The following is a 27,039-nucleotide window of genomic DNA, read 5'->3' as shown; positions in this document are numbered from 1 at the left end:
AAAGGGGGGGGGGGTTATTTACTTTTTTTTTTATTTTGTTCTCACAGTGATCAAAATAAATGAATGAACCTGCAGCCGGCGCACTGCGCATGCGCCCGCCATTTTCTAAGATGGCGGTGCCCATGAAGCAGGACACCAGGACGGCCAGAGGGACAGGAGGTACCAGGGCCGGTGGGGGGGATCGGAAGGCTGGGGGGAGCGGAGGGAAGGGGGAGGGGACCTGATGATTACTGCGGCGTCCGATCGCTGCCGTCAGTGGCGACAGCCGATCAGCGACATCAGTCGGTGGGTGAGGGGTCTGACTGCTGTCTCCAGCCATGGCCGATGCTATTGCAGCATCGGCCATGGACCGATTGTAATATTTCACCAAATTTAAATGGTGAAATATTACAATCGTACTGCGCATGCGCCCGCCATTTTCAAAGATGGCGGCGCCCATGCAGGAGGGACGGCGGAACACCAGGAGCCGGAGCGGGACGTGACAGGTACCGGGGAGGGTGAGGGGGGGGATCGGACTGTTGAAAGTGAAACAGCCAATCAGAGCGATCGTAGCCACGTGGGGGCTAAGCCACCCCCCTGTAGTGAAGCATAAGGAGTCCTTTGTGTGCGGGCCGGGCGACCTTTCATTGACCCCGGTCACCCGACCCGCAGGAGCGCTATTTATAGCATGACGCCTACGGGGGCGTCATGGGTCGTTTGGGCACGACTTTTCATGAAGCCTGCGTACACGTCATGGGTCGGGAAGGGGTTAACGGAGGTGACTTCAGTTGTTACTTGTTAGTCGGTCTTTCTGCCTTAAAGGGGTATTCCCAGCTCCAAGATCCTATCCGAATACGTAGCAGGTGTAACAATACTCAAATTAGCAAATACCTCCAATTAGTAATGTAGTATAGTTTTTCTGACTCACGGTGTCTCTTTCCTCATGTGCAGACATTGCAGGACCTTAGGTATCGATGGGTATGACCACTAGCAATTAGCTAAGGCCTCTTTCACACTTCCGTTTTTTACAATCAGTCAAAATCCACCAGGTTTTGAAAAAAACGGATCCGCAATTTTTTTTTGCGGATCCGTTTTTTTCCCCATTGACTTTCATTATTGGCGGATCTTGACGGATTGCTGTCCGTTGCATCCGTTTTTGTGCGGATCCGCCATAATGTTGCTGTCCGTCAACATCCTCAAAGATTTCCAAACGGAGCTTGCAACGTTTTTTTTGGCCGGCGGATCCTCCAGACACTGAATTAACCCGAAATTCTGTCTGGGTGCCAGAAAAAAACCAAAAAAATTCATTCTCTCTCTCACCAGCGGTTCCTTTAAATTTCCTTTTTGCGGATCCATCAAAAAACGGATCCTGTGGCATCCGTTCACATCAGTTAACAACGGATCCGCTTCTCCGCCTTTTTGGTGGATTTTAACTGACACAAAAAAACTGAAATGTGAAAGAGGCCTAACTAAGGCTAGTTTCACACTTGCTTTTTTTTGCAGCGCGTTTTTCCCGCAAAAAAATGCATTGAAAAAACGCATACAAAAGCATACAACTGCTGCGTTTTTTTCAAGCATTTTTATGAGCATGCATGAAAAAAACGCAGCGTTTTTATGCGTTTTTAGTGCGTTTTTACCGCGTTTGCGTTTTTTTCCAACATTAGGTGGCCCCTCACACTAACCCAAACCATGACTTTACTAACCCTAACCCTGACCCTAACCCTGACCCTAACCCTGACCCTAACCCTTAACCAAACCATACTTAACCCTAACCCAAACCCTAACTAACCCTAACCCTGACCCTAACCCTAACCCTGACCCTAACCCTGACCCTTAACCAAACCATACTTAACCCTAACCCAAACCCTAAACCCTAACTAACCCTAACCCTAACCCTGACCCTAACCCTTAACCAAACCATACTTAACCCTAACTAACCTTAACCCTAACCCTTAACCAAACCATAATTAACCCTACCTAACCTTAACCCTAACCCTGACCCTAACCCTTAACCAAACCATACTTAACCCTAACCCTGACCCTAACCCTGACCCTGACCCTTAACCAAACCATACTTAACCCTAACCCTGACCCTAACCCTAACCCTGACCCTAACCCTTAACCAAACCATACTTAACCCTAACCCTGACCCTAACCCCAACCCTAACCCTGACCCTTAACCAAACCATACTTAACCCTAACCCTGACCCTAACCCCAACCCTAACCCTGACCCTAACCCTTAACCAAACCATACTTAACCCTAACTAACCTTAACCCTAACCCTTAACCAAACCATACTTAACCCTAACCCTGACCCTAACCCCAACCCTGACCCTTAACCAAACCATACTTAACCCTAACCCTAACCCTTAACCAAACCATACTTAACCCTAACCCTGACCCTAACCCTGACCCTAACCCTGACCCTAACCCTTAACCAAACCATACTTAACCCTAACCCTGACCCTAACCCCAACCCTAACCCTGACCCTTAACCAAACCATACTTAACCCTAACCCTGACCCTAACCCCAACCCTAACCCTAACCCTAAACCCCCTTAACTAACCCTAACTCTAACCCAAACCCCTAAATTCCATGGTTAACAAAAAAAAACGCATGTGCAAAAAAACGCATACATGAGCATGCCAGTGCGCATGTATGCGCATCCATAGGCTATAATGGCCATTTTTAGCACAAAACGTGCGCATATGTGCGCATGCGCTTTTTTGCAGGGCCAAAAAATGCAACATGCTGCGTCTGGAAAATACAAACGCACACCCCAAAAAAACGCAGCGCATGAAAATCGCATACATGCGCTTACCAGCGCGCAGGTATGCGCACCCATGTTAAATATAGGGGAAAAAACGCATGCGCACATATGCGTTTTTTTCCAGCGCTAAAAAACGCAAATGTGAAACCAGCCTAACAGTCACTATATCAGTGGTGGTAACCATGCACACCTTAGGTTCTGCAATGCCTGCACATGAGGAGAGAGAATCAGAACAACTATACTACATTTCTAATTGGAGGTATTTGCTAATATTATTATTATTATTACACCTAATACACATTGGAATAGGATCTTGGGGATGGGAATATCCATTTGCATTTTATTTTAAACATATGAAACGCATGTTCGATGAGTTTGAGATCTGGTGAAGGACTCAGCCCTTGCAGAATAATCCACTTCTTTACCTTACACTGATGTGTTGCTTTCACAATATGTTTTGGGCTATTGTCCCTCTGTACGGTGAAGCACTTGCTGCATTTGGTTGAATCTGAGCAGAAAGTATTGCCCTGTACACTTCAGAATTCATCCGGCTGCTTCTGTCTTCAGTCACATCATCAATATAAACTAGTGACCCAGTGACATTGGAAGCCATGCATGCCCATGCCATCACAGTGCCTCTATGTTTTACAGAGGATGTGGTGGGCTTTCGATTATGAGCCGTTCCAAGTCTTCTCCACACTTTCTTATCAACCTGTACCAGAATGATGAGCTTAGTTTCATCTGTCCAAAGAACGCTTTTCCAGCACTGGGCTGGCTTCCTTAGATTTTTTTTTGGCAAAGTCTACTCTGGCTTTTCTATTTTTAAGGCTTATTAACCCCTTCATACGCAAGGGTGGTTTGCACGTTCATGACCGGGCCAATTTTTACAATTCTGACCACTGTCCCTTTATGAGGTAATAACTCTGGAACGCTTCAACAGATCTAGGCGATTCTGACATTGTTTTCCCGTGACATATTGTACTTCACTTTAGTGATAACATTTCTTAGCTATAACTTGCATTTATTTATGAAAAAAACGGAAATATGGCGAAAATTTAGAAAATTTTCCAATTATCAAAGTTTGAATTTTTATGCCCTAAAACCAGAGCGTTACGTGACACAAAAATAGTTAATAAATAACATTTCCCACATGTCTACTTTACATCAGCACAATTTTGGAAACAAACTTTTTTTTTTGTTAGGAAGTTATAAGGGTTAAAAGTTGACCAGCGATTTCTCATTTTTACAAAATTTACAAAACCATTTTTTTTAGGGACCACCTCACATTTGAAGTCACTTTGAGGGGTCTATATGGCAGAAAATACCCAAAAGTGACACCATTCTAAAAACTGCACACCTCAAGCTACTCAAAACTACATTCAAGAAGATTACTAACCATTCAGGCGCTTCACAGGAGCAGAAGCAACATGGAAGGAAAAAATTAACATTTAACTTTTTAGTCACAAAAATGATCTGTTAGCAACAATTTTTTAATTTTCCCAAGGGTAACAGGAGAAATTGGACCACAAAAGTTGTTGTCCAATTTGTCCTGAGTACGTTGATGCCCTATATGTGTGGGGGGACCACTGTTTGGGCGCACGGCAGGACTCGGAAGGGAAGCAGCGCCGTTTGACTTTTTCAACCTAAAATTGGCTGGAATGGAGATTGGACGCCATGTTGCGTTTGATGAGCCCCCAATGTGTCCAAACAGTGGAAACCTCCCACAAGTGACCCCATTTTGGAAACTAGACCCCCTAAGGAACTTATCTAGATGTGTGGTGAGCACCTTGAACCCCCTAGGGCTTCACAGGAGTTTATAACGCCCGAGCGTGGAAAAAAAAATCATTTTTTCCACAAATATGATTGTTTAGTCCCCAATTTTTTATTCTCCCAAAGGTAGCTGGGGAAATTGGATCCCAAAAGTTGTTGTCCAATTTGTCCTGAGTACGCTGGTACCCCATATGTGGGAGAAAACTACTGTTTGGGCACACGTCGGGGCTCAAAAGGAAAGAAGTAACGCTTTGGAATGCAGACTTTGATGGAATGGTCTGCGGGCGTCATGTTCCGTTTGCAGAGCCCCTGATGTGGTTAAACAGTAGAAACCCCCCACAAGTGACCCCATTTTGGAAACTAGACCCCCTAAGGAACTTATCTAGATATGTGGTGAGAACTTTGAACCCCCAAGTGTTTCACTAAAGTTTATACTGCCCAGGCGTGAAAATAAAAAAATCCTATTTTGTGCCCACAAAAATGATCGTTTAGTCTCCATTTTTTTAATTTTCCCAAGGGTAACAGGAGAAATTGGACACCAAAAGTTGTTGTCCAATTTGTCCCGAGTACGCTGGTCCCCATATGTGGGAAAAAACTGTTTAGGCACACGTCGGGGATCGGAAGGGAGTGACGTTTTGGAATGCAGACTTAGATGGAATTATCTGCGGGCGTCATTTTCCACTTGCAGAGCCCCTGATGTGCCTAAACAGTAAAAAAAAAAAAAAAACACAAGTGACATTGTTTTGAAAACTAGACCCCCAAGGAACTTATCTAGATGTGCCCCAACTAATCTAATGTTTCCGGTAAAGTAATTTAGTAGTGCATTGAGGTGTGGTACAATTTGAAGCAATCCTTCATACACATGCCAGGTTTTTCGGGGCAGGTGTCGCATTGATGAATGGTGTCCTTGCGTATTCCGTTTTTGTAACACACTCGGCACCTTTTTTGAGATTTACCTTTTTTTCCAGTTTGCGGGACCTCCCCCGGGAAATGCTGACCTTGTACAATACAAGCACCTTCAGTTCTGGAAGTTCTGGGGCCCGCTCCAGAGTGCCAAACATCAGGGCCTTAACCACTACCTCCTGGTACTCAAGGTACGACGTATCGGTGTGGTGTGCACATTGTGACAGCAGGAATGCGTTGAGCATTGCCAATTGGACGATGTGCACGGCCAGCTTTTTGTACCACACCTTGGCCTTTCTCAACGCATTGTACGGTTGGAGGAGTTGATCGGAGCGATCAAAGCCCCCCATGTTTTTAATGTACCCCAGCACACATTGAGGTTTGCTGACCTGTGCAGAGGTACCCTGTACAGTGCTGAGGGCGCTGCCATCACCGTGTATGGTGGTCAAGAGAAGGACATCCCTTTTGTCCTTGTACTTGACCACCAGCGGGTGGTCGCTACATTGGGTCCTGCTCTCACCTTTTCGGAGCTTCTGCCCAAGTAGCGTCTTCGGGAGGCCTCTCTGATTTTTGCGGACAGTACGCACGCTGCGGTACCTCGTGCAGAGAGGGATTTGTAGAGCGGGACACTGGTATAAAAGTTATCAGTGTAGAGGTGATAACCTTTATCCAGCAGTGGGGGGCACCAAATCCCACACAATTTTCCCACTCACTCCCAGGTCAGGAGGACACTCAGGGGGTTCAATCCTGTTGTCCTTTCCTTCGTACACTCTAAACCTGTGGGTGTGCCCTGAGGTACTCTCATACAGCTTACAGAGTTTGATTCCGTACCTGGCCCTCTTACTGGGCAGGTACTGACGGAATCCGAGCCTGCTCTTAAAATGGACCAAGGACTCATCCACGCAGATGTTCCTTTGGGGCATGTACACTTCAGCAAACTTTTTGTTGAAGTGTTCGATGACCGGCCGAACTTTGAACAGACGGTGAAAGTTGGGGTCATCTCGTGCGGGACACTGTGCATTATCGTTATAATACAGAAACTTGTGGACGGCCTGAAAACGCGTCCGGACCATGACCATTCGGAACACTGGAGTGTTGTATAAAATATCAACACTCCAATATTGCCGAATTTCAGGCTTCTTCAGGATACCCATGTGGAGGACCAGGCCCCAAAACTGCGTCATTTCAACTGCGTCCAGAGGAGACCAGTTAGTATAGAATGAACGCGGGTTTTGCTCCAAAAATTGCTGAGCGTACAAATTAGTTTGCTCCATCATGAGGTTAACAAAATCCTCAGAGAAAAAGACTTTGAAAAAGTCAATTTCTGTGAGGCCGGTGGTGTCAAACTTGATTCCTGATTCTGCCACAAAATCAGGAATCAGTGGCTCGTAATTTTCGGGGGGGGGGGGGGGCGCGAGGTCCACACAGGGTCTGCTGAATCAGCTGCGGGCATGGTGGGCGCTGCCTCATCTTCTGTCCTGGAGCGGCTGCGTGGCGGTTCGGCAGGACCCGAGGAGGAAGATGAGGAGTGGGAAGAGGAAGAGGATGAAGAATCCGACAAATAAAGAAAAGTCGGGTCGTCATCCTCGCTATCAGCGTCAGAGGCAAGTAAAGCATATGCCTCCTCCATTGAATAGCGCTGTTGGGAGGGACGTGATGGGCGGGACATTTTTTTGTGTAAATATGGTGCTTGGGTGTACTTTATTTATAACTGTGTATGTGGTGGGGGGGGCTAGTGATTAGTGCACACTATCCTGTAAGAAAAAGCTAAAAGGAAATGGGGAGCAAAATCCCTGTGAAAAAAAGTCTAAAACAGCAGGTCCTAGATATGATAAGTGAAAGGCGTCACTTATCAAAATTTAGTGGCTGCTGGACGTGTGCACAGGAGTGGCTCAAAGGGGGGGAGGTGAAAAAGAAAAATGGAAAATAGCCGGCACGAACTTTGATAAGTGAATAGTGTCACTTATCAAAATTCGGCGGCTGCTAAATGTGCACAGGGAAATGGTGCAAAGGGGGGTAAAAAGAGGGGGCTGGGGGGATTGGGGTAGATGAATAGAGATCGGGCAGGGATCAACAGTTAGGGTTGTTGTTAGGTGGCACAAATAGGGGTGAAAAAAATGAAAAACGGCAGGCACAAGCTCTGATAAGTGATGTGTGTCACTTATCAAAGTTTTGCGGCTGCCGGATGTGTGTGCGGAAGTGGCGCAAAGGGGGCTAAGGAGAAAAGAAAACGAGCACGAGTGTTGATCGGTGTACTGCATCACCAATCAACGCTCGGTGGCTGCGCACGGAGGTGGCACAAAAGTGGGGTGGAGGGGGGTAAAAATAGGAGGAAGGGGATGGGGGGATTGGGGTGGATTGAAGAGAGATTGGGCAGGGATCAGTTAGGGTTGTAGTTAGGTGGCATAAAGGGGGGTGAAAAAAATGAAAAACGGCAGGCACAAGCTCTGATAAGTGATGCGCGTCACTTATCAAAGTTTTGCGGCTGTGGGATGTGTAGGAGGAGGTGGCGCAAAGGGGCTGAGTGAAAAAAAGCGAGCACGAGTGTTGATCGGTGAACTGCGTCACCGATCAACGCTCGGCGGCTGCGCACGGAGGCGGCGCAAAAGGGGGGGTGGAGGGGGGATGAAGATAGATTGGGGGGGTGAAGATAGATTGGGCAGGGGATCAATTAACACTTACAGTTGTAGTGTTCTTTCTTCTGCAGGGATTGTGATGCTACAAGCTGTGGCACCACAATACCCAGCACAGGAGCTCTTGCTGCATCCGACCTCTCTGCAGGAATCCTCAGCTAGAGTGAGGACCCCAGCAGACAGGTCAGGGACAGGTCACAGAGCGGTCACATCACTGCTGTGACCTGTCATTGGTGGGATCGAATGATTACATCGATCCCACTAATCGCTGCTCTGCCTGGTGACCATGGTAACTGCCTAGGATCGGAGCTCACAGCTCCGATTCCTAGGCAGGTCATGGCCAGGTCATCAGCAGGACACAGAGTGGTCACAGCGTGACCGCAGCTGTGCCCTGTGGCTGGCGCAATCGCCGATCTAATCGATCGCGCCAACCACTTCCTGCAGGCCCTGCTGGGCCTGTCCTAGGCTCCGGGCTAGGATCGGTGCTATTACAGCACCGATCCGGGCCGGTACCGGCAGGGCACCGGTCCTAGGATCCAGTACATCAGTACTGGATCCTAGCCTAGGATCCTGTTGTTTCAGCCAATCTGATTGGCTGAAACAAAGAGAAGCGCTGTAATCACAGCACACAGAAGGGCGGGCCAGGGCGCAGACTGCTCGGGATGCCAATGCCATCTATCCTGAGGTAAGATGGCATAGGCATTTTAATGCGATGACCGCGACTTAAGTCGCGGTGTCGCATTAAAGGGCACGATGTAATATTCCGTCCATGGGACTTAGGTCCCAGGTCACATGGACGGAATATTGCGTCCATTGTAGGAAAGGGGTTAATGGTTTGCACCTTGTGGTGAACCCTCTGTATTTGCTCTCATGAAGTCTTCTCTTTATGGTAGACTTAGATACTGAAACACATACCTCATAGAGAGTATTCATCAGTTTGGTGGCTTTAGGGGTTTTTCTTGACTATGGAAAGAATTCTATAGTCATCCACCACTCTTGGTCTTCTGTGGACACCCAGGCCTTTTGAGTTCCCATGGTCACCAATGCGCTATATTTTGCAGAATGTACCAAACTGTTGACTTGGCCACTCCTAACATTTCTGCTATCTCTGATGGATTTCTTCTTTTTTTTCAGCCTAATGATGGTCTGTTTCTCTTCCATTGAGAGCTCCTCTCACCACATGTTGCGAGTTCACAGCAACAGCTTCCAAATGGCACACCTGGAATCAGCTTCAGGCCTTTTACCTGCTTAATTGATGATGGACTAACAAGGGAATAGCCCATGCAGCCCATTAAAGAGCTTTTGACATATTTGTCCAATTATCCAAAACTAAAAGAAAAGTCAGCTCACCAATATGTAGATATGTTGCGTGGAAATTTGTTGAGTGACAAGTAGTTGATGAAGGCAAGGGTAATGATCCAGCATCAGTATCGTCAATAAAAATGCCAAGTTTATTGTGCAAAAATTTAAAGTTGCAGCTTCACCATTAAAAATGTTTAAAAATCATAATATTCCTCAATCATTTCATATAAGAATGATTAAGGAATGTTATCTGAAACGTGTTAGCTATGATTATGAATGTTATAAGAAACGCATTGGCTATGATTTCTAAAAGTGAAGCTGCGACTTCAAATTTTTGCACAATAAACTTGAATTTTTATTGAAGATACTGATGGAGGCAAGGATAATGATCCAGCAACTGACCAATTACTTTTAGACCCTTTAAAAAGAGGCAGCCACATATTAAAGAGCTGTAATTCCTAAGCTCTTACTCCAATTAGGATGTGAATATTCTCAAATTAAAGCTGAGAGTCTGCACTATAAGCCTACATTGATTATTATAACACATGAATAGGTTTTGGTAAACAGCTAAAATGCCAAAACTTGGGTCACTGTCCAAATACTTCTGGACCTAACTGTATATCTAGCTGTAATCATGCAGCCAGGCTCTGACTCATACTGCAGGTGGTTTTGGCTGCATGAATCGAGTGACCGGTTCCCTTAAAAGAACCATTTAAGGTGGTTTTACTCAACTTAAAAGGAGTCCCCAAAATGCTTTTTAAATTGGTTATACAGTGTTGTTGGGGGACGTAGCCCCTATGACAACAGTTCTATTGCTATACCTGTTACTGGAACAGTGACTGAGAAAATTCATATGCAAATGAGCAAGCGTCGGTGCACCCTTGGCATGGCCAAGGGTTTGGCACACTGTTAGACTCTTCCTCCACTTTGGATTGACAGTGCACTCACTTCCCGGATTGAGCACGGTCTGAATGCTGACGGGGTGTGTGGCCATACGCATTTTCCACTCTGTCTCCTTTCTTCTGACGCCTCTCGTGGCACTGCTGGGTGCATTAGTGCAGAGAGTGGTGTCAGAAAGAAAGGAGACAGAGGAGAATACGCACAGCCACTGCGTGCATGCACAGCCACACCCACGGGCAGCATTAAGACAGTGCTCGCTCTCGGAATTGAGCATTGTCAAATCAGAAGTGAGGTTGTGAAAATGAGGAAGCATAATAATGTACTGAAGCCTCCTTATTTGCATATGAATTAAGTTATTTTTTCAGGGGTAAGGTTTCTCCTTGTGGAGAGTGACATGTCAGCTCTGGCTTGTCAAGGTAAGGAGGCTTATTCGCCGTGCAGTGCTCCTCTGGGAAAATAATATGCAAATTGCCTCTTCAGAGAAAAAGAGGACTTGAGCTCTATATTTTTTCAGGCACTGAACAAGTAACACGTATAGTGCTAGAATGGTTGTCATAGAGGCTAAGTCACCTACAACACTGTATGGCCCAATTAAAATGCATATTGAAGACGTCCTTTAAGTTGAGTAAACCACCTCAAATGGTTCCTTTAGAGGCAACCTGTCAATCATGCGGTCCAAACCACCTGCAGTATGAATCAGAGCCTGGCTACAGGACTACAGCTAGATATCTTGCAGACATAGCAATTACACAGTACACACAGAAGGGGCACATTTATAAGATTATCTCAGCACAGGAACATTTTATTTAAACACATCCAATTGTGGAAATTATTATTATTCCAAGATTAATTGATTAAAATTAACTTTTGTTAGTGGGAAAATCCATTAAGGATGTTTAGCCGCAGTCCATATTCCCATGGATGTCAGAGAGGCATCAGAATGAAGAACTCATCTGACAGAATGGCTCCCACCCTGGCTGAATCTTCTCATCCATGCACACACACGGCTGGTCCATGCTTTCCCTGGTGATAACTAACCTGGTTGATGGCCACAGTTGCAGCAGTCGGCAGCCTCAGTTATCACCAATGACAATCAAAACACATGGACACCAATGTGAGTAATAAAATTATCTTTTCCTGAGTGAATATAATAATTTTTACTTTTTTTATGCATAAAAGCAAACAATACGCTTTCTCTGCCACATCACTCTTACTTTCTTTTGTAGGTAGAAACAGTATTGTTCTTAAAAAGCTGTGGGAAACATAAAAGATCATTTATGTGGAGAGTAGGTGTGTTCATGAAAATGTGAATTGTGCCGGTATTCACAGTGAGAAAGTACCTGGTTCCAGAACCGACAGGGCAGCATGGCTTGGAATGGGTTTCCCATCAACCGACACATCCCTGGCCCCATCCACAACATCAAAGTCACATAGTGATCGATGGTCATATAGACCGGGCGTAGCACATGGATACTTCCCACTTGATGCCTTCTCAAAGCCTCCTTGTTTTTCAGATAACAAGCAGAATTCTGGAAGAATAAGGACAGCAATAAGAACTGATCAGAAGTCACAAGTAGGATTATCTATCATCACCGCCTCCTAGTATGCAACTTTAAGATGAAATCTGGCTCTGCAAAATTAAATTTCTCCTTTGTGAACTTGTCTATACAGGATTTTTACATAAATATACTGTTAGGTATTTCCAGATGTAGAGAAGGTTTCTGGATGGGTTTGTTATGTTTCTTGCACTGGTAATGAAAATTCACCCAGAAAGGAAACCTTTCATTACCATCACACCCTGTCAGACATCACGCTGTTCCCACACAGCCCTCACCACAGGCGGAGGTAGCAATGACACCATGCACTATGACAGCTGCACAGTGTGGAGATGGCCCACTCCAAACAGACCACTCCGGAGATGACAAGTCGACTCCTCCCAATATCTCAAGGTCAGGAAATGTGTTTTCCATGGTAAGAGATAGTCTTTAATGTGACCAGATCAGTAGGACATTAATCCATGCTGGGAAGCTACTGCTGTCATTTTCTAGAAAGGATGGAGCAAGAAAAGAGAAGTCGTGATCAGAAGAGTTATTGCCGACCCATGATGATCCTCACAGCGACAGTAGAGTTTATGAATAACACAAATAGATGCACACTGCTAAATCAAAGCGCTAAAGATTATTGAATGTCAGCATAAAAGCAATCAGGAAAAAAAGGGGTTAATCTAAAATTCTTGCCCTTCTGTTACCAAAGGACTATGGTTATTTCTATCAATGTAAGTGAACAGTCACATAGCTATGTGAAAAATAAGCAAGTTAAAGGGAACCTGTCAGAAAGATCAACCCTCCACACCATATATATGGGGATGCAGGTCTTTGAAATGTAAACCCAAGGTCTTTGAAGTGTAATTTCATCGACACCTTTATATCTTCTATCTGTTGCTGCATTCTAATAAGTGTTTTCTTTCATATTCAAATAAGGAATTAAGAACTCTGGCTGTGATAGTGCACTTTCCAAGCTTCTGCCCCCCAGACTCTGTTTCCCACCTAGCACCAGCCACTTTAGCTTGAGTTATAGCTCCCTGTCTGTGTGACTTAATGCTCCAGTCAATGATATCAACAGTGAGCTACGAATAAAGCTAAAGAGGCTGATTCTGTGAAACTGAATATATTCAATAAGCTTAAAGGGAACCTGTCACCAGGTTTGTCCTGTGTGAGGTAAGGCCAGTACCTGTACACCCTGATATACAGCATTCTAATATGCTGTATATATGCCCCAATCCAGCCTGCGACACAAGAAAAAGACCTACGGGGCGTTCAGGTCCAATGGGCGTCACTGTCTAGGTTCGTCGCCTCCTCCTTCTATGCTTCATATGGATGATGTGTCATATGTCATCCACAGTATCCCTGGCATTGTGCTACTGTGCAGTCTTATATATCTCTGCCCTATGAAAGGCAGAGCAAAGTACTGCAGTCCACATACACCGGAAAAGGTCAAACAGCCACAGAGAAGTGCACCTGCGCAGGCGCGCAATGCTGAATCCTGTGTGGATGACGTAGGACGCGTCATCCACGTGAAACACAGAATGAGGACGGCATCGCAAGAAGGGAGGAGATAATGGACCAAGACAGAACGCCCATCAGACCGGACCGCACCGTGAGTATTATAAAAGGTCTTTTTCTTGTCTTGCACGCTGGATTAGAGGCATATATACAGCATATTAGAATGCTGTATTTCAAGGTTCTGGCCTTACCTCACAAGGGAAAAAACCTACTAACAGGTTCGCTTGAACTCCATTTTCTCCTCCTCTACTTGGCAGGGACGCCGAGATAGTGTCTGTCACCAGGTCCTGCAGTATCCTTGGACGAGGTGGATAGGGCAGCTCAATATTCCCATGTTTGCAGGTGGAGAGAGTGCCTTTATGGCAGAAAGAGGACTTGTTTTACTGGGTCAGATCTTTATGGCTGGGGTCCCTAAACTATTCCAGGCTTTGAAGGAAGAGTTAAAGCTTCCAAACAATTTACTTTTCTGTTTCCTAAGGAGTCAGTGGTTCAGGATGTGATCTGTCACGCCCAGAGCACTTAATGCATTATTTGCATATGAATGAAAACCTAATTACTTAAAAATGCAGCAATAGAGAGAAGATATAAAGGTGTCAATGGATGTTCATTTATAATACCTGCAATGCCCCATAGTGCAGTTTGAGTGGATTGAGCTTACAGACAAATTCCCTTCAATTTAGCTTTTCTTCCCCTTGTAACTGAAGGGCACAGTTGTCCTTTACCTATTGGGTCTCCAAGAACATAAGGAGTCACCTGCATACATACTGTAAGACATCGCCTAGTGCAGCTGCACCACTGCCTGCCAGAAAACCCAACAATCAGTAGGAAGAGGCAAACTGAGACGGGTTACATTTTACATTTTTCTGGTACTACAGTATGTTTTCCTATGACGTTTTCTATTATGCAATGTGGCAGCTCAATGCTCAATGTGCACTTTAACAATAATCTAATAAAAGTACGGTAAAGCAGCACAAATCACTAAAAAGGTCTAAGACGTGACAAAGGTTAATCAGATATGAGCATCTCAATCATTTCTGAGTGCATTTGTTACAGCACAGGAACAAAGTGAATGAAAGCCAAGGAAGACCTGAAGGGGTTTGTCCTATCACTGAGAAATAAAAAAGAAACCTTTTAAAATGCTGTAAAGTATTCCAATAATTAGCACTATCGTTACTGATTTCCTGCTGCTCCGGTCCCAAGGTTCTCCCTGTTCCCTGCGCTTCCTGAGCCACCAGTGACTTAGCGGTCTCATATCCCTCCAGGCCAAAAAGGAAGAGGAAGCATAGAGATCGCCGGCTGGGGATAAGGAAAGCGAGAATTATTTATTTGCTTACTTTATACCATTCTAGTTTTTTCTTTTCTTACATTTTGGTGGTTGGACAACCCCAACACATAACATAAAATAATGTATAAAAATAAAAATGGCTAAAGGGAAACTGTTGCACAAAGATGCATATAATATGCAGGACAATTGCGTTAAGATGCTGCCCGGCTGCAGATTTTTTTTCCATAAATCAACAGTACACATGATCAGAGAAACTTTCTTCTTGTTCTTCCTTGACTGATCATTAATTATCAAAATTGTCAATTCTTGGGTAAAATCTGTGTTCCATTGATTTATGAAATAACAATTAAAATGTCAGCTACCCTTTAAAGGAATTGTCCCCAAGTTTTACATTGATGGACTATCCTTAGGAGCAGTCATCAATATCTGATTGGTGGGGGTGTGACATCCAGCATCCCCGCCGATCAGCTGGTCCCGATGCTGATGCAAGTGCTCAAGGGTGCCGGGTATCGCAACCTCACCGATGAGATATTGAGGACCTGTCCTAAGGATAGGTCATCAATGTGAAAGTCCCAGACACCCCCTTTTAAGTAGAATTTAAGAAAATGTTTTAAATTTAAAAGATAGCAAGCTGGACAGAAAGAGATTTCTATTGGCAGCCTTGCAGTTCACTGAGGATCATTATGAAGAGACCCAGCTGCGGGGACAGTGACGGACCATGTGCGTTCAGCAGCATTCAGCTTACTGGGTGAATCTGTATATTACGAAACTCCATTTGGCCACACTATGCAAGTATGTTTCATATCTCTTCATTGAATTGTTTTTTTCCCCAGCTCAAAATACAAAAAGATGGATTTTTGGTTCTTACCGTAAAATCTCTTTCTTGGAGCCTTCATTGGGGGACACAGAATACCATGGGTGTATGCTGCTGCTGCTGCTAGGAGGCTGACACTATGCAAAAACAAGAAAACTAGCTCCTCCCCGGCAGTATACACCCACCGACAGGCACCAAGCACCTCAGTTGGTGAAAAAGCAGTAGGAGAAGCAACGAGAAAAACTCGAACCATATGTACCAACCCAACACGGTACAACTTAAACAGGTAGGGTGCTGTGTCCCCCAATGAAGGCTCCAAGAAAGAGATTTTACGGTAAGAACCAAAAATTCATCTTTCTTTATCGCCTTATTGGGGGACACAGAATACCATGGGACGTCCCAAAGCAGTCCCAAGGGTGGGAACAGCAATAAGGAACGAAGGTAACCGAAAGGCTTAGGTCGGCCGGTGAGCCACCGCCGCCTGCAGAACCTTCCTACCAACCACAGCATCAGACGAGGCCTGGGTATGAACCCTGTAGAACCTCGTGAAGGTTTGCAAAGATGACCAGGTTGCGGCCTTGCAAATTTGCATGGCCGAGGCCTGGTGACGAGCAGCCCACGAAGCCGCCACAGCCCGGGTGGAATGAGCTCTTACTCCCGGAGGGGGCCGCTTTTCCTGAAGACGATACGCTTCCAGAATGGTAGAACGAATCCAGCGAGCGATCGTGGATTTGGAAGCCGGGAGGCCCTTCTGGCGACCTTCAGAGATGATCAGCAAGGAATCGGACAGACGAAAGGAAGAAGTCCTGGCGAGATAGACACGCAGGGCTCTAACTACGTCCAGTTTGTGGAGAGACTTCTCAAGAGGATGAGATGGAGCCGGACAAAAAGAAGGAAGGACGATATCCTCATTGATATGGAAAGCGGAAACCACCTTTGGAAGAAAAGAAGGAACAGGCCTGAGGACGGCTTTGTCCTGATGGAGAATGAGGTAAGGGGAACGACATGACAAGGCCGCCAATTCAGAAACTCTTCTGATGGATGAAATGGCGATCAAAAAGGTGACCTTCCAAGAGAGAAGGGACAAAGGAATGTCCTGGAGAGGCTCGAACGGCGCCTTCTGGAGAGCGCTAAGGACGAGGTTGAGATCCCACGGGTCTATTGGCGAATGATGAGGAGGAGCCACGTGGGAAACCCCTTGAAGAAAGGTCTTGACCTGTGGTAGAGAAGCTAGCTCTCTTTGGAAGAGGATAGAGAGAGCGGAAACCTGGCCCTTGAGCGTACTGAGGGACAGACCCGCGTCTAGCCCAGCCTGAAGAAACCCCAGGATAGACGGGATAGAAAAAGACATTGGGAAGACTCTGTTATCATCGCACCAACGGAAAAAAGCTTTCCAGTACCTATAGTAAATGCGGGAAGAGGCTGGTTTCCTGGCTCTGATCATAGTTTGAATAACCTGACTGGACAGACCTGATTCCTTCAGAATTGCGGTCTCAACGGCCATGCCGTCAAACTCAGACTGAGAATTCTCGTGGTAAAGGGGGCCTTGCGAGAGAAGATCTGGACGGTCCGGAAGCCTCCAGGGAACGTCCGCGAGCATGTTGACCAGTTCCGCGTACCAAGGCCGTCTCGGCCAATCTGGAGCGACTAGAATCACTGGTATGCCTTCCGATTTTATCTTTTTGACCACCCGAGGGATCAATGCCAGAGGCGGGAACAGATACGGAAGTTGAAACTGGGACCACGGAGTCACCAGTGCGTTGCATGCGACGGCTAGAGGGTCCCTGGACCTGGCTACGAACTGCGGCACCTTGTGGTTCATCCGAGATGCCATGAGATCGACATCCGGGGTGCCCCAACGGTCGCATATCTGAGAGAAAACCGCGGGGTGCAGGGACCATTCGCCGGACGCTAGGCCCTGGCGACTTAGAAAGTCGGCTGCCCAATTTTCCACCCCTGGAATATGGATGGCGGAGATTGTTGGAACGTAACGTTCTGCCCAGCGTAATATCTTGGCCACTTCTGACATTACTTGTTTGCTGCGCGTGCCCCCCTGATGGTTGATGTACGCCACGGCCGTGGCGTTGTCCGACTGAATACGGACCGGCTTGCCGGAGAGGAGGGGCTGCCAATGAAGAAGGGCCAGGAAAATAGCCCTGATCTCCAAAAGACTGATTGGGAGGAGAGACTCCTGTGGCTTCCAGCGGCCTTGGGCCGCTTTCTGATGGAACACAGCTCCCCATCATAGAAGGCTCGCATCTGTGGTGATGATTTGCCACTGAGGTGGAAGGAAGGACCTCCCTTGGAGAACTGACGCTGGCCGTAGCCACCAAGTGAGAGACTGCCTCACTCTGAGAGGAAGCCGAATAGGACGGTCCAAGGACATCGTGGTCTTGTCCCAGGCTGAAAGCAGAGACAGCTTGAGGGGGCGAAGATGAAACTGCACAAAGGGCACCGCTTCCATGGCGGCCACCATCTTCCCCAGGACCTTCATGCAGAACCGAATGGGAATGGGAGCAGGCCTCTTGAGAGTTCTGATGCCTTTGGACAGAGTTGTAAATTTCTCCTTTGGAAGAAAAACACGGGCTAGCTCCGTGTCGAATTCCATACCCAGAAAGGTCAGACGCTGGGTGGGGATTAGAATGGACTTCTCCTTGTCGACCAGCCAACCTAGGCGGCTGAGAGTGTCCAGGGTTATCTGAAGGCTCCGGAGACAGTCCTGGCGAGACGAACCCTTGATCAAAAGATCGTCCAGATAAGGGATGATGAGGATCCCTCTGGAGCGAAGGATGGCCATGACGGTCGCCATCACCTTCGTGAAAACCCGGGGCGCTGAAGCCAGGCCGAAAGGAAGAGCTGTGAACTGAAAGTGGTCTCCCTGAAACGCAAATTGAAGATACTTCTGATGTTGCACACAGATTGGAATGTGCAGATAGGCATCCCGAATGTCCACCGAGCAGAGGAATTCCCCGGGCTCCATGGAAGCAATCACCGACTGAAGAGACTCCATCCTGAAATGAAGAATCTTCACGTGGCGATTGAGCAATTTGAGGTCCAGAATAGGACGAAGAGAGCCGTCTTTCTTCTGGACCACAAAGAGATTGGAGTAGAACCCGGAAAACCGTTCGTCTGAGGGAACGGGAACAATGACTCCGGCGGAAAGAAGGGAGGAAATGGCCTGCAGAAAACCCGGAATCTGGGCCCGCTGTCGCTGAGGACGAGACCGGAAAAACCGTCTGTTCGGGAGTGAAGCAAATTCGATTTTGTAACCGGATGCGACGAGTTCTCTGACCCAAGCGTCATCGACAACGGACAGCCAAGCATCCGCGAAAAAGGAAAGTCTGCCTCCCACCCTGGAAGAAATTCCAGGTGGGGGTGACCAATCACTTAGACGAAAATCTGCCGGAACTGGCTCCTGCAGATCTGGAATATTGACCTCTAGATCTCCAGCGAGGAGCGGGTTTGTAGGAAGGTTTCCTCTGATCCCGCTCCCTGGAGGCAGGCGGCCGATCCTGTTGAGTGGCTCTCTCCGTGGCAGAGAAGGGACGAAAGGGCCTGAACAGTCGAAACCCCCTTCTGTTGAAAGGACGTTTTGGTCGAGACTGGGGAAGCGAAGTACTTTTACCTCCAGTGGCATCGGAAATTATCTGATCCAGCTTTGCTCCAAAGAGCCTAGAGCCATGGAATGGCAGATTGGTAAGCGACTTTTTTGAAGTAGTGTCCGCATTCCATGACTTTAGCCAAAGGACTCGGCGTACAGCTACTATGTTGCTGTTAGCCCTTGCTACGCAGCTGGCCGCGTCCAAGGAGGCGGCCAAAAGGTATTTTCCCGCCTGGTTAATCTGATCTGCAAGATCTGCCAACTCGTCTTGAGGAGCTGACGCTAAGATGCCTCTGCGAAGAATTTTTGCCCAAGCGGAAATGACCTTCGCCACCCAGGCGGATGCGAAAATAGGGCAGAGAGAGGCGCCAGATGCCTCAAAGATAGACTTAGCCAGAGATTCAATCTGCCTGTCAGTAGGATCTTTGAGCGATGCCCCGTCTGGCAGAGAGAGCACCGTTTTTGAGGCTATCCGGGAAACTGGAGGATCTACCTCGGGAGCCTTGGACCACTTTGAGAGCAGTTCTGCGTCAAAGGGGTACAGAACGTCCAAGTACTTGCGGCCTGAGAAACGTTGCTCAGGGCGCTCCCAGTGTTTGGATAAGGTAGTGTCGAAATCGTTGTGATTTGGAAAGGTTCGAGACAGAGGTCTGGCTCGTCTAAGGAGAACAGAGCTTTCCTGAGTTGGAGCCTCATCCTGTTTAAGTTTTAGTGTTTGGAAGATAGCTGCAATAAGACTATCGACCATGTCCCGCGTCTTAGAAACGCTGTTCCCCTCTGAGCTAGCTTCCGAATGAGAATCCTCGCCTGACTGAAGGTTGTCATCCGAGGAAGGAGAAGGAGGCCTGGGAGCGGAAGGGCCCTGCGAGCTCGAAGACGAAGTGGACAGAGCCCGCTTCCTAGAAGTCCTTCCCTGTCTGTCTCTCTGAAGGTCGCGGTCAGGTGCGGACGACTCACCCCGAGAGGTGGTCGGGGCAGAGGTGGCTGAGGATAGCTGAGGTAAACGTTCTAAGACCTGGACCAGCGACTGTGATACTTTTGTCAAGTCAGAAACGGACTGTGACATTGTAACGGCCCACTCCGGGGGGAGAGAGGAGGGAAGAGCGCCCTCCGCCCGGGACTCTGTGCGTTCCTGAGATGCTGACATATTTGAAGGACTGCAGGGGGGGCAGAATGGGGACGACTGACCCGATGCCCACTTCTTTTTACAGCGCGCACAGGCGTAATAGGTAGCGGTGGGCCTGAAGCAGAGATCCCCTGAAGGGTTGGGCATAAGTAAACTGCACTGATTGGCTGCAGATATTAGGAAATAACTGCCGAGGAGAGCTAATCCTTGCCTCAGAGCCGAGCCTACCGAGATTCTGTGCGAGCAGCAGAAGAAACGCCGAAGTGTCCCCCAAACCGCGCAGGAAGAGTGATTCAGGCATCAGGAAACGCTGTGCTGGGAGATGGGCGGAGCTTAGCGGCCGCGCCGTGATTGGTTAAAGGCGACTGGGGAGGGCATGGCAGAAGAGGGGGCTGGCATCCAAAAGAGAAAGAAGCCCTGTGATGGGCTAGAAAAGGCACGCTGAAAAGAGCGCGCTCAGGAAGGGAGGAGGGAGAGCAGAGGAATTCCCCGCGCTGAGGGGAAAGTGAAAGTGAAAGTGCCTCCCACCCTGACGGCGCCGCAGCCCCATGCCCGACATACCGCGCTAAGGATGAGCTGACCAGGTCCTGACGCTGCGGTGAGTGAGGGGATCCCCGTAGACTCCCTGGCTAGAGCAGGGAAAGTGAAGAAAGGCAAGCGGCTGAGCGCGCGACAGGCAAAAAAAAGGGCGGGAGATTCAAACTTGTGGAACTGCAAAACCAGGTCCCTTCTTCTCCCATGTCACTGGAGCTTATGCGGGGCCGGAGGGAACGTACAGGCACTTACCTGACGTCCCAGAAGAGGATGACCACAGGGGCCCACGGGGAAACGGCAGGCCGCTGGGAGGGGAAGGAGTCCTCTGTACCCGCATCCTGCAGAAGACGGCTTGAAACACCTGCGATCGCCGTCTTCCTCTCAGCCCTGTCCCGAGAAAGGGGTGAGGAGGGGGATTCGGCAAGGACCAGCCACCTGTCCGTAACCCTTGTCACCAGAAGGTGATAGGGAAAAGTCCTGCCTGCGGTACTGAGAGTTGTGATGTGGGTGACACCACACTGCTCGCTCAGCCGCATGATATGGGAAATCAGAGTAACAACTATACCCTGTTTCCCGATGGAAAAGAACCGAAAAGAGGGAAAAATTAAAAAGTTCAAACTAAACCTGAAAGGAAAATTGGATTAAAACTGCGGATCTAGGGAGATCCCGGTCCGCCTCCTACAGACACTAAGCACAAACTGAGGTGCTTGGTGCCTGTCGGTGGGTGTATACTGCCGGGGAGGAGCTAATTTTCTTGTTTTTGCATAGTGTCAGCCTCCTAGCAGCAGCAGCATACACCCATGGTATTCTGTGTCCCCCAATAAGGCGATAAAGAAATTATATTAATTTTAGGTCACAATCTCCCACCTCCTGCACTTATACAATGCATATATTTAACGGTGGGCTAACTTTTTCAAGCACGACGGCTTCAGAGATCCCCAACAGAAGGTGCAAGGAATCAGGAGGGGATGCAACCTAATGTCTCCATCATGTGTCTGCAGGACTGTATGAAGAGGACACAGTAACCTTACAAAATGAAGAAAATAGGCTCTTCCCATTTCTTACTTTCCCATGTAATATCAGATACTGCACAGACTTGGCGCACAACCTGTTGATAATAAATGTTCATGTTCCTCAGCTGCTTTATTACCATCACACCTCCTCCTACCACCCACTATTGTCCAGACCCTGCCAATTTCATATGTCAACACACAGTGCCATTTCTCTTTTATACAATTTCTAAAATCTTACTGATTCAGTATATATCTTTTTCCCAAAATGTAAGAATATAAAACTTGGCCACAAGAAAAACTTTTAAGATCAGTTATGTTATGTGCACACGGGTCGTATTTGATGCGTTTTTGCAGCGTTTTTTCTTGTAGAAATGGGCCAAAAACGCTATGGAATCCTTATGCAAGCTAATTAAATGTCAATCCTGAAGTGTTGTGACCATAATCAGGAAATTTCCTTTGAGTATTTGCAGTGTGTTTTTTTCTGCAGCATATCAATTCTTTGTGCGTTTCTGCAGCTTTTCACACACATTGACTTCGATTGATAACAGTGATGGCAGGAGCCGCTGGTGGAAGACAGTCTCTTGTCAGCTGGCGCCTTTGCTCACACATACAAATAAAAACAAAACACCACATGTAAAATAATTACATACAAATTCAAATAAAAAACACATTATACTCACCTAACACCAAATCCCGACACCCTCATATCCTAGAAAGAAATGTAAAATAAAAAAGCAACATATACTCATCTTAACACACAATCCACGATGCCATCATCTCATAGAAAAAAAAAAAATCAAAAATAATAAACCACCATATACTCAGCTGTCCACCGTAGTCCACATAATCCCAAGTGTTGGGAAATGTGACTGCTCTACCCAGCCGCCGGCGATACACTGACAGAAGGTAATTGCTCCCGCAGTGTATCACTGAGTTGCAGTGAGAGAGGTCACCAGAGTTCATCAGCTGATCAGCTCTGGTGTTCTCACTTACGGTACCAACGCTGCCTGAGAACTTTCTTACACAGCATTGGTGCTGTAAGGGAGATCACCAGAGTTGATCAGCTGATGAACTCCAGTGAACTCTCTCACTGCAACTTAGTGATACACTGCGGGAGAAATTACCTTCTGTTAACGCATCGTCGGCTGTCTTTGAGAGCAGTCACATCAGTGCCGGCTGTCTTTGAGAGCAGTCACATCAATGACTGCTCTCAAAGTTATCAGGATCGTCGTGGGACATTATGGATTATCTTGGTTTATTATTTTATTTTTGTTGCAGGAGATGTTGGCTTTAGTGAATTACCGTATTTTTCGGACTATAAGACGAAACGGACCATAAGACGCACCCCAATTTTCAGTAGGAAAATAAGGAAAAAAAAAATAATGTGTCAAATGGGGGTCCGTCCTACAGTCCGAATTCAGCTTACCTGGGAAGGGATCCGGCACAGGTGGAGAAGTAGTCACAGGGGTCATTCAGTGGTCCAGGCTCGTGCGGTGGCGGCTCTGTGCTGGGGCAGGTTGGTTGTGCTGGGGCAGTTGTGCTGGGGCTGGGGCAGCTGTGCTGAGGCAGGGGCAGCTGGGCTGAGGCAGGGGCAGCTGGGCTCTGCGGTGGTGGCAGCGGGCAGCGCTCTGCGGTGCGGTAGTGGCAGAGGGCTGTGCTCCGGTGCAGGGGCGGCGGCTCCGCCAGCATTTCTTCGCAGCCCGGAGGCCTCTGCACTTCCCTTGCTGGCCGCCGCCATGTTGCGGTGGCCTCCGGGAGCATGGACGCCGGAAAGATGGCCGCCGGTCCGGGGACGGCGCATGCTCGGGATCAGATCTCGTCCAGAGATCTTGGGGGACGAGATTCAAACCTCGGCAACGAGATCTCGTCCCCCGAGATCTCGGGAAGAGACCTGAAGCTGCGCATGCGCCGTCCCCAGACCGGCGGCCATCGTTCCCGCGTCCATGCTCCCGGAGGCCACCGCAACATGGCATCGGCCAGCAAGGGAAGTGCGGAGGCCTCCGGGCTGCGAAGAAATGCCGGCGGAGCCGCCGCCCCTGCACCGGAGCACAGCCCGCTGCCACCACCGCACAACGCCGCCCGCTGCCACCACCGCACCGCAGAGCCCCGCCCGCTGCCACCAGGTTAGTACCGTGTATTGCGACCATAAGACGCACCCCCCACTTTCCCCAAAAATTTTGGGGGAAAAAAGTGCGTCTTATGGTCGGAAAAATACGTGTTTGGTGAGTATGGTTTCATTTAGATTTAATAAATGAGTGTGTCATTATTTCAAATAAAGGACTTTATTCTGGGTGTCTGTATTTTTATAATATCACTGTGGGGTTAGTAATGGGGGTGTCTTATTGACGCCTCTCCATTACTAACCTATGGGCTTGCCGTCACCTGACAATACAAAGGTGACATCAACTCCCCTAACCATCAGCCCACTTGCCACTGCTACAAGGCAAGTGGGAAGAGCGAGGGTAAGCGCCAGATTTGGCGCATCTTATAGATGCGCCTTTTCTGGAGTGGCTGAAAGCTGATGTTTTTATACTGGGGGTGGCGGTGCAATACCCATGGCCCCTTCTTAGGCTATTAATATATCAGCCCACAGTTGACTGCCTAGCCTTTGCTGGTTAGATTTTATAGGGGGACCATATGTAAAAAATTTTCTTGGGTGCCCCTGTAAACTAGCCAGTAAACACTAAGCAAACAGCTGTGATCTTATATTAGTAGCCTGGGAACCTTTGTGGCATTTGGCCCCTTCCCAGAATATTAACATCGGCCCTCAGCCATCGGCTTTCCCTCTGCTGGTTATGAAAATTATGCAGGAGCACACGCAATGTTTTTTTAATTTTCTTTTCTTTAAATTAAGAGTTGCTGTTTGGTTCCAGCCTATGTTAGTTCATTCTGTTAACACTCCTACACAGGCTGATGACCATGTGTGTGTGTTTGTGTGTGTTTTTTTTGTGTGTGTTTACTTACTGGCTTAGTAATGAGGGTGTTGGGCTGACACCTTTTCATTACTAAGCCTAGAGCTTGGTGTCAATGACTCTGATGCTACTGCAAGTGAATGAAAAAAGGTGGTGTTAAACCAAGAAATTACAAACGCACCAAAATTCGCAGCAAAACGTGCATTTCTGCCACATTGGTTTTTCTGTCAATAGATGCAGAAACCTTGCAGAAATTTCTGCAAGCAAATACTCAACTTGTGCACATAGCCTTAAAGTAAAGCCATTTTCATTGCATAAATCATCAAATATTTGGAATTTAGTAATATATTTTATAAGCAGAAATAGCTTCTTTCTCCCCTTATGTGCCATTCTCCCACCCCCTAAACACACCATTTATTCTGAAAAACAAGTAAAATGCAACCAAGACTGACTACCAGCTCACGGAGGTGTCTAATCACAACTGCCTCTTGAAGTCTATGAAGATGGTTCAAGGAGGAATAAAAGGGGAGCATAGTGGAAGAAAAATACACAGATACAGAACGATTGTGTTGCTGCTTTTTTTTTTTTTTTTTTTTACCAGAAACGGGTTCACAGCACTCCTGAATAATGTCCTACATGCTGCTGCTTCTGTGCTACATATACAAATGTGCTGCATAGAGATATGAGAGTGGGAATCTCTTAAGTATGTGTGTGCTGAGTATGGGAGACCTCGTACAAGTTTGTCTCCGCCCACTAGCTCAGAAACAACTGACAATAAAATACACAATCTGCAAAACTGGTGAAAATGCAGTATAAAAGTCACATAATGACAAGAAGTAACCCCCCCCAGCGAAAAGTATGTAATAACACCCACTTGGACTTAAAGGGGTATTCCCATCTCCCAAGTACCTATCCCAATATGTAGTAGGTGTAATAACAATAATATTAACAAGTACCTCTAATTAGATATGTAGTATAGTTCTTCTGATTCACTATGTTGCTTTTATCCATGGTTACAATCACTCATATAGTGACAGTTAGTTGTTAGTGGTTGTAACTTTGGAAACCTAAGCTATTGTAATGCCCTGCAAATGAGATTAAAAAAAAAAAAGCTAATCAGAAGAAATATACAACTTTTCTAATTGGATAATGTATTCTCTAATATATTCTCCTCTGCAGTTTAGTTTAACATGTAAAAAAAAGTTAATGAAGAAGACTTTGACTGCTACAAAAAAGTATATGTATAATATCTAATATATACTTACCTTGTAATGTCTTCACATCCTGTTCCGTCCAGATCCCAGAATTCCAAGCGGCGGAAGTTCACCGACCGCCATATTGGGACACCCAAGTGATGGATGTCTCAATATGGAAATTGCTGGTGGTACCAGCCTCTTGTGCGGTACCACCAGCGGAACATCATCGCACCACACACTGTATACGCCGTACGCACCACACACAAACACTGTATATACCGTACGCAGCACACACACTGTATACGCCGTATGCACCACACAAACACTCTGTATACGCCGTACGCACCACATACACACTGTATATGCCGTACGAGGCCTCTTGCGCGGTACCACCAGCAGAACACCGTTGCGAACACGCCGCTGCCGGGACCAGCTGAATGATTCACTGACCGCCGCCATCTTTGTACAGGAGGAGCGCATGCGCAGTTTTAATGTGACTGCCGCTATCTGTCTGCAGGCGCAGTAAATCATTCGGCTGATCCCAGCGGTAGATGCGCGACGTGTCTACAGACAGAGGAAGCCGGTCACATTAAAGGGGTTTTCCCACAAACGAAAGTTCTTTTTAAAAATTGTCTGTGTCTGACCGTGTACGAAGCATACCACATCTCCTGGGCAGGGAAGGAAGCAAAAGACAATACTGACATTACAGCAGGGCATCACAGAGGATTCATTTTGTGAGGTAAAATATTTCACTGACTGTTTTTAAACAATATTTTACCTCACAAAATGTATCCTCTGCGATCTCCTGCTGTAATGTCAGTATTGTCTTTTGCTTCCTCCCCTGCCCAGGAGCTGTGGTATGTTTTGTACACGGTCAGACACAGACAATTTTTAAATGAACTTTCATTTGTGGGAAAACCCCTTTAAAAAGCAAATATCAACACCAACATGGCTCCTTTAACACAGGGGGAGGGGTGAGTGCACAAGCAAAGAGGACACACAGGGGGGAGACAGTTCAAACGAGAGAACACATGAGGGAAGAAGACAGCACAGTGGTGTGGAGAGAGAGAGAGCAGACAAGGGGGAGGGCACATGGGGTACACAGGTCAAAGAAGAGATGAGAGGAGAAGACAGCAGATGAGGGAGAGAGAAAGCACACACGGTTGAGAGAGACAGAGCACAGGGGGGAGACAGCTCAAACAGGACAGCACATGAGGGGACAACACAGGAAGGAGAG

The 27,039-nt window shown here is 47.1% G+C and overlaps 1 protein-coding gene across 2 annotated transcripts in view; it reads right to left on the bottom strand.

Annotated features, from left to right (window-relative positions):
- The window catches only part of GSDME (gasdermin E), a 168,540-nt gene that overhangs the window by 51,733 nt on the left and 89,768 nt on the right, over positions 1 to 27,039 (bottom strand). For both annotated transcript variants that reach the window (XR_012233379.1, XM_073581396.1), the window contains exon 6: positions 11,600 to 11,788. Coding sequence is in view for 1 of the 2 variants with exons in the window: in XM_073581396.1 (XP_073437497.1) it covers positions 11,600 to 11,788 (189 nt within the window). In the remaining variant the exon portion in view is untranslated. The remainder of the gene's footprint in view (positions 1 to 11,599; positions 11,789 to 27,039) is intronic.

The sequence above is a fragment of the Dendrobates tinctorius genome, unplaced genomic scaffold, assembly GCF_039654945.1.
Source record: "Dendrobates tinctorius isolate UK_male_01 unplaced genomic scaffold, ASM3965494v1 ptg000070l, whole genome shotgun sequence".
Lineage (NCBI taxonomy): Eukaryota > Metazoa > Chordata > Amphibia > Anura > Dendrobatidae > Dendrobates > Dendrobates tinctorius.
This window is presented reverse-complemented; position numbering and strand designations above follow the sequence as displayed.